At 34.8% G+C, this 11,995-nt stretch overlaps 1 protein-coding gene across 2 annotated transcripts; it reads left to right on the forward strand.

Annotated features, from left to right (window-relative positions):
- Nucleotides 1–2,107: 2,107 nt before the first annotated feature.
- On the forward strand, nt 2,108–10,328 carry tubb5 (tubulin, beta 5). 2 transcript variants are annotated; one of them, XM_056475253.1, is made up of 4 exons: nt 2,108–2,252; nt 5,769–5,877; nt 7,198–7,308; nt 8,877–10,328. In XM_056475253.1, exons 1-4 carry the CDS (start codon nt 2,196–2,198, stop codon nt 9,932–9,934), a joined length of 1,335 nt encoding a protein of 444 aa, XP_056331228.1. In that variant the 5' UTR covers nt 2,108–2,195; the 3' UTR covers nt 9,935–10,328. The 2 variants fall into 2 exon arrangements, with proteins under 2 accessions (XP_056331228.1, XP_056331229.1); XM_056475254.1 differs by having other exon boundaries at nt 7,201–7,308.
- The last annotated feature ends 1,667 nt before the right edge of the window (nt 10,329–11,995 follow it).

Consider the following 11,995-nt stretch of genomic DNA (forward strand, 5'->3'; position numbering starts at 1 on the left):
TATTATTCTCTCTTCTTTCTGCCGTTATTAGTTCTCACAATTTTTTTCCTTTTTTCTGAAAGTCTTGATAACACCATCGAGGAGTTCTTCTTTTATTATTCAACAAATATGATTGTAAAAAATTATTTGTTGTACTCTCCAATTCACTGACAGCGCTCTAGTTTACCCATCTATGACGCCTTCTGCTACTGAGTAACCCGGAATGTGAAAAGGGTCTATTGAGGAATGAGATGGCTTTAAATGCTAACCTATGACAGAATAACAGTAACCCACTGAAGATCGGGATAGCAAAATGATGATTTCTAAAGTCATGAATTATAAATGAAAAGTTAAATATGACATAGGGCAGCACGGTGGTGCAGTGGGTAGCACTGGGTGTGGCTGGAAGGGCTTTCGCTGCATAAAACATATGCTGGATGAGTTGGCGGTTCAATGCGCTGTGGTGATTAATAAAGGGACTAAGCCAAAAAGAAAATGAATGAATCAGTGAATATGACTTAAGAAACTGTGGGTCAGGCTTAGACCATGAGTCCTAATAATGAAATTGAAATGTTTGTCAATATTTTGGACTTACAGCCTATCACTTTTTTTTATGTCCCATCATTTATTTATGAAACTTTTTTCTTTAGGTTCATGGCAGAAATAGGATTTTGCAAACAAAATGGGTAATAAATAGAAAATTTATATTTCACCAACTACCTTTTTATTATTTTACTAAAGAATTATTAAATAATAATAGTTATTGTTTTTTTTTTCAAATGCTAAACATTGTAATGGGTTTATAAAATGTGTTTACGTATATCCACATGTTTGTTTTATACGTATATTTTTAATAACTTTTAATAAAAAACGTAGCTATATTACACAGAAGACAGCACTACAGATAAAGTATTTTTCCCCTGTATTTATTTATTTTTTTTTTTTATCTCAAAGTCTGCAATCTCTCTGTCTCTCTTTATTGTCTTACGGGATCTGAAGAGCATTTTTCAAACTGGTCCCTTATTTTTAATGAAGTAAAAATGTAAATTTGCTATTTTACATGAATAAAAAACAATGTTTATTTTGTGCAAAATTGTATTTTATTTTCAGTAATTGTTACAATTACAAAATAAATAAAAATGTATACGTCTTATTTTAAATTTGTACAATTTTTCAATTGTAAAAATAGATCTATCAATTATAATTATTTAATAATAATACAGATGGCTTATTCTGCTGTGGCACCCCCTGATAAATAAGGGACTAAGCGGAAAAAAAGAATGGTCCGTGTAACGATTTGCCAAAATTAAACAAATGAAAAATGCATTTTAAACGTTCATTTTCCATTTCTTCTGAATACCTCAACAACGGATAATTGTTGATTTAGAAATAATCAAAAAAAAATTGTAGAATGTTAATAAAATAAAATACAAAAAAAAAAGTTTGGCTAATGTTAATATTAGCATTGAAATTTTTAAAAGTGTATTTTTTGTTATAGTAATAGTATATTTTTAAATAAAACAAGTGAACTAATGTTTAAATCGGCTAAATTAGTAAATATTGTACACAGCATACATTAATACAGAAAACGTCTCATTTTAGTAAGGCGTCCCTTGCACAAATATGTTCTCATTTGGGGGTCAACAAGCATATTTTTCTCCCTTAGTGTCCCTTAATTGCACCCACACTAATATAATACACTTCATAAATTAAACAACTCTAAGTTAAAGTTAAATATAAAGTATATATGTAAAACCACATATTTATACAACATCATAACAATGAATATGGCTAGATTTTAGGTACTTTTTCATATTCACAAGAGCTTCAAACGTTCATTTTGGTCAAATCGTAGTCCTGAGATTAAACTGATGTAAACAAAATAATAATAATTAGGTCACTAGTTTAAAAAATGTTTTAAAAAATGTTTTAAAATCTTTATAACCCAGCTGGATACAAAAACCAGCATACTTTTTCTTTTTTTCTACAGACAGTCCTCGTTGGCACTCCCTGCATATTTCCGGTCCATGCGCCATTCCCCGAGTATTGACCAATCAGCTTCCTCAACATCCAGCAGTGCACCGCCTATTACTATTCCAGCCTCGTTCTGGAGACAGTCCAGGAATATAAAGCCTTTGTCCGGCTTTCTCAAATTATTGCCGAGCCACACCGCTACCTATAGATTTATTTGAAAACTTCTCGCACAATTTCTAACAATGAGGGAGATTGTTCACATTCAAGCCGGTCAGTGCGGAAATCAAATCGGTGCCAAGGTAAGAGCAGTTTTTCAGAGTAAAATCTGAGTCATTTATTAAATTTAGCATCTTCTACTAAAAACTGTCTTAAATGCAACAATGGTGCAACTTATTTGTTTTGCTATTCTAGTTAAAGTTTTTTTACTGTATCTGAAACAGAAATCTTTCGTCTACTTTATATTTAACAAGACTGTTAAGCAGAACAGAGCAATTGTGTGTGTCCAGTATTTCACCTTGCACACTTTACCAAACGTTATTAATAATGTATAACACTATAGCAACACGTAGAGCACTTTTATAACCCCTTCACTATGTACAAGAATCTACTTCTCTTTACACTGCTTTGTCTTGCCCTCTTTTTGTCTCATCTGAAGCCCCCTTTATTCACGCCCAAAAATATGCGTCTCCCACTCCCATTCATTCCCATTATGTCTTTAAGTCGCTCTGGATAGCGTTTTTACTTATAAACGACGCTCGAATTCCACAGACTCCGAGCATTAATGTCTTTGTGTGTAAATCAGAGTTGTGGGTGTAGGGATTGAGAGAGGGAGAGGGGGGTCTGCCTGTCCTCTTTCTTTCTCTCGTTGTCTTCAATGCACCGGGTGTGGCGGATCTGATGTGCACAGCAGCAGCAGCAGCGCTCTCTGTAATTATTACCATGGCGACCTGTTATCAGTGTCACGAGCCCTTTAAACAGCTGTCAGGACTCCGAGCGCAGCCACGTGGCATTAGTATTACTATGGCATGCCGAAACATCTTTTTTTATTTCAGTTTTTTATCCAGTTATTATCTGCCTGTCCTGTCAGTGAAGCGTTAGTGTCATCGATGTGCAGATATTGACTGCTGTGATTCAGTGGTGGAGGATGCTGGGAAGGGTGGGGCGGTGCAGCAGGACAATGAGGATTTAATTGAAGCAATAACAATTGAAGTAATATAATAATGGTAAATTATGAACTCTTGATTAGTAACCTTATTATTTTTAGTCTTAATTTGCTTTTAAAATTGGCTTCTTTTTTGACCTCACAAAAGGATTAACCTTTTATCAACATCAGAAATAACATATTGTTTGTTTTACATTTCAATTTACTTTTAGTTATATATATATATATATATATATATATATATATATATATATATATATATATATATATATATATATATATATATATATATATATATTACGGAGAGAAGATTTTTTTAACACATTTCTAAACATAATAGTTTTAATAACTCATTTCTAATAACTGAATTATTTTAATCTTTGCCATGATGACAGTTAATAACATTTACTAGATATTTTCAAGACACTTCTATACAGCTTTAAGTGTCATTTAAAGGGTTAATTAGGTTAACTAGGCAGGTTAGGGTAATTAGACAAGTTTGACCTTAAAATGGTTCATAAAATTAAAAACTGCTTTTATTCTAGCCGAAATAAATCTCCAGAAAAAAAAAATATTATCAGATATACTGTGAAAATTTCCATGCTCTGTTAAACATCATTTGGGAAATATTTAAAATAGAAAAAAAGTTCAAAGGGGGGCTAATAATTCTGACTTCAACTGTATATATACAATTTTTTTTATGCTAAATGTTGCTTAATTCTACTTATGCAGTAGTTTTTATTATTGATGACCTCTTAACCACTTATTATTATTATTGCTGAAGTTAAAGGTAAAAATAATCTTATAAAAAAAAAATCAGGATCATAGACTTTTAAATTTATTGTTATGAATAATTAAAACTAATTTAAAATTTGGTTTGAAATGTATATTTCCTAAAACATGTATTTGTCTTAAATAAAATTCCAAGATATAAATATATATACTTAAAAAAGTAAAAGTAAATGCAAAACTAAAAGTTTCTGCTTAATGAAAGTTTCTCAATGGATAACCAGCAAATAAGTGACAGTTTTACCTTTTCTAATCATGGTTATTATTATTACATATTTTAAAAATAATTTTCTACCATTTGGAAGAACCGAAAAATTTTTGATCAAAAATGAAGGAAGACCTTTAGAGAAATAGATTCAGGGCTGGGCAATTTGGCCTAAAATCAAAATCTAGATTAATTAAACATTTTAACTCGATTACGATTAATAAATGACTATTTTATTTATTTATTTCATGTTTTTGCGCTCATCGCTCACTGGTAAGTTTTGTACAGTAAATATGCTGACATATTACATGTAAGAGATCTTTAAAATTTAAAAAACTTCTATGATTATTTATTGAACATCAACTCTGAACATCTGAAATTAAAACACACATTGCCTAAAACGCCCACCCTCGTCACCTCTAACAAACCGACCAATCACAAAGCTTGTGCTGCGTGTCATTGTGACGTGTAGTTACATTTTTTAGAGGTGTGTGGGTTTGCGAAGGCTGCGGCGGACCGTACGCTTTGCAGAAGTATAATGTCAGAATAATATAATACTGATAAATGATAATATAGTAAGTATAAATTAGCCTAATCAAAGTGGGGTCACGTGACTCCACACACGGTAGGGAAAGTAGATTAAAAAATTAGATCGATTATAGGTTCTGAATGTCAATTTCGATTACTTTTCAATTAATCGCCCAGCCCTAAATATATTTGCCTAAAATCTGTACAATCTGTAATACATCAAACTTCTTCACATCCATGACCCAATTTTAAAACAAGCCAATTTTTTTAAAGATTGCCCATGAGATGCTGCATGTCTTGAATGCCATCAAGAATTGGGTTAAATCGTCCTCATCCTTTATAAGACTTTGACATGCCTTTTAAATGATGAGATGGCGAGTGTCTGTTGAACTCGTCTGAGGTCAGGGTGGGGAAGAGGAGGCATCTGCAAATGGACTTAATGCCTCTAACAGCTGCTGCCCATCCCTTCTACAGTACAGATATAAATGAAACATGAATAATGAATGACTAAATTGCATATTCATGGGGTAAAAAGAAAGCCCTTTGATTTGGTCAATTGAATAATAGGCAAAACAATTATAAAATGATTAAAGTCATTACATTATTTTTTTATTGTTATAAAGGTTAAATAACTGAAGGCGAATGATTTCATACAGCATGTGTCTGCATGTTTTTTTAATGACGATATTATGTGATGACACAGCAGAAATGCGACTAACAGGTTCTGATAGGCAAGAGTGTCAGAACGAGGTCACGGTAGGCCTGTGTCCGTCAGCGCATTCTAGTTTATTGGCCTCATTCTTTCAAAACAATTATTTTCAATACACATCCCTTGCAAGAACAATCTTTTCTTTTTCCGTTCGCTTGCTGATATCCATCTATCTCGACCCCCATCTCTGCGCTTTTCTATCAGATTAAGGTCACTTGGAGAGTAACCTAGAATTAATGATTTAAATGTCCATAAAGCCTCTTGCTGAGGTAAAACTCAGGCAAAACCAATTCCAGTTTACAGATTAATGATTGGTTTATACTGATGCTCAACATTCAGTACTTAATAGGATGGATTTGATGGATACTTCTGTGCGTATGTGCAGTGGGGGAGATGTTTTAATGTCTGTGTGTTGTTTGTAGTTTTGGGAGGTGATTAGTGATGAACATGGAATCGACCCAACTGGAACCTACCATGGAGACAGTGACCTCCAGCTGGACAGAATCAGTGTCTACTACAATGAAGCTACAGGTACTTTAAGACATGAGTGCAAAGCAAGATGAAGTTATCTTATTAGCATGAACAGGATTGATAATGAGGCTTCAGACCATATATTATTAAATGATAGTGATATCAAAAGCTTTTTTTACCTTTTTAAATTATTATTTTGTACTTTTTTTATTGTACTTTATTATTTTTGTTATTATTAAGTTTTTGATTAAATGATTTGTTACCAATTCTTTATTAGTTATGTCATAACATGAAATGCATTATAATCCTTAATTAAGCTTTAATATTTAATCTAGCGTTTCACTTGGAAGTTCATCCCAATAAAGGAGAAAATAAATTTCTATTTCATGATTGTTTTTAGGGAAATGCATGGAAAGTTTTCAATTGGTTTTAAAAGCAAAAGGCTGAAAATCATGAAATGTGACATGTATATGTGATACAAGATAAACTTAATTTATTTTAATTGATTTATTAATGTTTTAGAACTTTTCTGAATCCGATTTTTTGTTAATTATGTAATATGATTTTGATTATTTTAATTTTAAGTACTTAATAGACAATAGATATGCTATGTAAATGCATGTATTTTGCCATTTAATTATAGAAAGCAATTATTTAAATGATTACATTCAATAACAATGTTAACTCCTTAAGTTTGATGGCCCATTTCTGAAGTGGCCAATTTCAAAAAAAAAACTTTTTTTTAAATTCAATAATAAAGCATCATATTTTTATTCATCTTTATTAAGATTAAATTACAGTAGCATAAAATAAAATAAAAAATTAATTAATTAAAAAAAATAATAATAATTATATATATATATATATATATATATATATATATATATATATATATATATATATATATATATATATATATATATATATATATATATATATATATATATATATATATATATATATATATATATATATATATAATTACAAAAGTAGTATATTAAAATGGGATTCAAACAAAGTATATTAAATTTGATCAAATAAATCCATAAATGTTTTATTAACATTTTCCTAAGTTTTTAGAACCATTTATAAAATGATGGTCTTTATATAAGACATTACATACACTAGATATCTTTTACATTTTAATATGAGGGTCCCTTGTAAATCTCCAGGCCTTAACCAGAACCATTCACTAAATATGTTGAGATTAATCTTGAGGTCAATATTAAAATTAAATAACCTCAACCTACATTTTAGATTTTTTTAAATCCCTGATTCTGCATGCAGATACCACAATACCTCTTTTCAAATATTCAGTTTCCTATATGTACTGAGCTGGTCTGTTTCTCTTTTTTTCTTGTTTCTCTATGTCTCGTGGAGGAGGTAAATATGTGCCAAGAGCCATTCTAGTGGATCTGGAGCCTGGCACCATGGACTCTGTGCGTTCAGGGCCCTTTGGACAGATCTTCAGACCAGACAACTTTGTATTTGGTGAGTGACTGACAAAAAGTCAATCAATAAAAAAATCTATCAATAGACAAAAGTTAATCAAAAGAATTAATCAATAGAGTTGAAGCATTATCTCACTCAAAAATAAAATTGTTGTAAATTATTCACCGTCATGTCATTCCAAGCCCCTGAGATGTTTGTTCATCTTTAAGACACAAATTTTAAATGATTAAAAATTTAGGTGAAACCTGAGAGCTCCTTCATATCTTCTATAAACATCAATGCTCCCAGTTTATTTATAAAGGTACAAAAAACGTTCTCAAAACATACTCAATACTTTTGTGCACACATAAAACAAAAACAACGACCTTATTCCACAGTTTCTTCTATTCAGTGTCAGTATATTGCACACATTCATGAGTACTGTGTGGTGATGAATATCCCTTTGAATCCTGTGAGTGGTTTCCTCTGTTTGAAACAAAGCACTGGTGCATCCGAGGTAGTATGAATGTGACACATGAAGCGTGAATGTGTGCCATATATTGACTGATTTTTTATATATAGAGGACGAGGGAGCCCTCAGATTTCATCTAAAACTTAATTATCTAAGCATATTAACCTGCAGCCCCAGACCGGTTACTCACTGAAGCTAAGCAAGGTTGGGACTGGTCAGTACCTGGATGGGAGACCACATGGGAAAACTAGGTTGCTTTTGAAAGTGGTGTTAGTGAGGCCAGCAGGGGCACTCAATCTGCGGTCTGTGTGAGTCCTGATGCCCCAGTATAATGAAGGGAACACTATACTGTCAGTGGGCACCATCTTTTGGATGAGATGTTAAACTGAGGTCCTGACTCTCTGTAGTCATTCAAAATCCCATGGCACTTCACGTAAAGAGTAGTAGTGTAACCCCAGTGTCCTAGCCAAATTCCCTCCCATCGGCCCTTACCCATCATGGCCTCCCAATCATTTCCATCCACCGAATTAGCTTTATCATCGTCTCTCCACTCCCCCTATAGCTGGTGTGTGGTGAGCGCACTGGCACAGTTGTCTAGTGGTTGCCGCCGCATCATCCAAGTGGATGCTGCACACTGGTGGTGGTGTTTAGAGACAAACCCCCCTCATGATTGTGTATGGCCATACACAAATGTGCTATATACATACATATTACATTACATCATTCATTCATTCGGCTTAGTGCCTGATTTATCAGGGATTGCCACAGCAGAATGAACTGCCAACTACTCTGGCATTTGTTTAACGCAACGGATGCCCTTCCAGCTGCAAACCAGTACTGAAAAACACACATACACCCTTACACAGAAATGCCAACTGACCCAACTGGGACTCAAATCAGCGACCTTATTGCTGTGGGGCAACAGTGCTAACCACTGAGCCACCGTGCTGCCTCAAAATATTTTATAAGTGTTTTGTGTTCCAAAGATGAAGAAAGATCTCAGGGGTTAGGAACGACATGAGTAGGTGTATATTTAGTAACAGAATTTTCATTTTAGGGTAAACTAACACTTTAAATCCAATTAAAGCAGAAAAAAGAAACATGCACCTCATCCTGCACAGTCTGAAGTGTGTCCCTTCTCCTTGTCTCCTCACAGGACAGAGCGGGGCTGGTAATAACTGGGCCAAGGGCCACTACACAGAGGGTGCCGAGCTTGTAGACTCGGTTCTGGATGTGGTCCGCAAGGAGTCCGAGAGCTGTGACTGCCTGCAGGGCTTCCAGCTCACTCACTCCCTCGGTGGTGGAACCGGCTCTGGCATGGGTACCCTGCTGATCAGCAAAATCCGCGAAGAGTACCCAGACCGCATCATGAACACCTTCAGCGTGGTGCCTTCCCCAAAAGTCTCTGACACCGTAGTGGAGCCTTACAACGCCACGCTGTCCGTCCATCAGCTGGTGGAGAACACAGACGAGACCTACTGCATAGACAATGAAGCCTTATACGATATCTGCTTCCGCACCCTCAAACTCACCACCCCCACATACGGTGACCTCAACCATCTTGTGTCCGCCACCATGAGCGGCGTCACCACCTGCCTGCGCTTCCCCGGCCAGCTCAACGCCGACCTGCGCAAGTTAGCCGTCAACATGGTGCCATTCCCACGTCTGCACTTCTTCATGCCCGGCTTCGCTCCTTTGACCAGCCGAGGCAGCCAGCAGTACCGCGCCCTCACCGTGCCTGAGCTCACACAGCAAGTTTTCGACGCCAAGAACATGATGGCGGCCTGCGACCCAAGACACGGGCGCTACCTGACCGTCGCCGCCGTCTTCCGAGGCCGCATGTCCATGAAGGAAGTGGACGAGCAGATGCTGAACGTCCAGAACAAGAACAGCAGCTACTTCGTGGAATGGATCCCCAATAACGTCAAAACCGCCGTCTGCGATATTCCACCTAGGGGTCTCAAAATGGCCGTCACCTTTATTGGTAACAGCACGGCCATCCAAGAGCTGTTCAAGCGTATCTCCGAGCAGTTCACGGCTATGTTCAGGCGTAAGGCTTTCCTGCATTGGTACACAGGTGAGGGGATGGACGAGATGGAGTTCACCGAGGCCGAGAGCAACATGAATGACCTGGTGTCCGAGTACCAGCAGTATCAGGACGCCACCGCCGAGGAAGAGGGCGAATTCGAGGAAGAAGCCGAGGATGACGCTTAAGAAGGAAACTAAAGGGTGTTTTGGGGAGGTGGTAGTGTGTTTAAGTTTTGAGTAAATGTAGCAAACGCTTATGGAAGTGTCTCAATCAGATAAAGTAGAAATTAGCACTAGACAAAATGGGGCCAAAAATGACCAGAGGAAGGCAGAAAGAATGTTTTTTAAACTTGGAGTGGGTAACAGTGTTTACGATTACAGTTCACTCTTTTAGTGTGTATGAGTGTATTAGTTTACCGTTCTGACGGTGCGGTACAGAACAGGGAAGCGTAAAGTGGCAAACATCCAGGTAGAATCAGTGTTACGAATTGAAAGGACTGTAACATCCATTTAGCTTTTATTTGAACGTTTGCTCTGTCTACAAATAACCGGAGTAAAAATTGTTTGTGTGTTTTTTTTTGTGTGTGTGTGTTTTTTTGTTACTATTGCACTAGAACAGGGCTACTCTGTGAAATAATGGCACTTCAATGTGACCTCCAGGGGTCTGATTGCAGTATTTAAAGAAATGTTTGGAAAAGATAAGCAAGTTGTTAAAATGGGAATGGAAAAGGACTGATGGAACGACAGGGTTATTGAATCTTGGCCTTACTTGGACGCCAACCAACGTCTACAGGAGGACATGAATCAATGGATGGTAAGGGCAATATAGGAAAGGGAAGTATTTTAGATTGTGCAGATGGAAAAGACAAGCACGTTGAATGGATTGTTGGTGCAATTTTTTAATGTCTTATTTCTGAGCCCATAATTTTAAGTGTTATATTGTTAATTACATATTTAAAATGTTTTGATGTTCCTTGATTGTCCCTGTGTGGAAGGAAACTGAGCCTCTGGAGAAAACCAAAATAAAAATGAAAACAATTTCGATAAAAATTAAGTCTTTTCTGTGTGTGTGTGTGTGTGTGTGTGTGTGTTTTTTTTGGTATGTTTTATTTTTCTGCATTCGGTTGGAAGTGGGACTGATAACTAGAGCCAGACAGAATCTGCGAACATTTTTTTTTTTCTATTTCTGCACAGAATTTTGTAGATAATTTTTTGTAGATGGATTTAGGCGGAATGATTTTGGGAGTATCGTAATTCAAAACTTATTACATGAAATAAAAAAATAATATATTTTTAACTGTTATTTAAACTTCACAATGCAAATCCAATTAGATCCACTAATACATTGGTAAATAAAGCAAGTCTCTCATGTAATATATCTCCTAAAAGACAGAAAATATTACTTTACAAACTGTATTATAAATAAACCATGAACATTTTCATATTAGTCAATAATGTTACTGAAATTAATTAAAAAAACGGAATACATTTAAATTTAGACTAGTAATTAAATAGACTCAATGATGGGCTAAAATTCTGTGGATTTCTGCATGCACAGATTCCGTGTGGGCCTACTCATAACTCATATAATTATAAAGCAAGCATTAAAATGAGCTAAAAAAAATCATCAACTCGTTTATTTTTCCTTTGAAGAACCAATGTACTTACTGTCTTTCCGAGCTAGGCTGCATGCAATGCTTTTAATGCTTTTGCTTTTAACCTTTAACAGTGACGTCACTCGCTCCATCGAATAATACTGCGTTTCTCAGCTTGGAATAATGGAAAATAACATCTTCAAATAAATCTTTATTCTTAGTTAATTGGTTTAATAGAGACATTAATCATCTTTTAAAACTTTTCGACAGTTTCTGGAATATTCTATCATATGAACAATTCCTGTCTATGTACAATTTTCCAGTACTGTTTAAAGAGTTTAATTTAGTTATTAAATCCATCCCTGTTAAAATTATTTAATATATAACTTGTTAAAAATCATATTTACACTATAATCCTCTGTGTGTTGTAAACCCAAAATTACATTTAGAAGGTGTTGAGTTAACTGATATAAATGTAAAACTCCATTCAAATACTTTATTAACAACAAAATTATGGGAATAATTTCAAAATACTACATACAATTTACCCGGTAAAGTCTTTATTATCAAAGTACATTAAAACAGAGGACATCTGTAGTTTCTATATATTTTTAAAAAGACAAATCCTGTTAATTTTTTACATTCAAAGATA

Source organism: Danio aesculapii, chromosome 16, assembly GCF_903798145.1.
Source record: "Danio aesculapii chromosome 16, fDanAes4.1, whole genome shotgun sequence".
Lineage (NCBI taxonomy): Eukaryota > Metazoa > Chordata > Actinopteri > Cypriniformes > Danionidae > Danio > Danio aesculapii.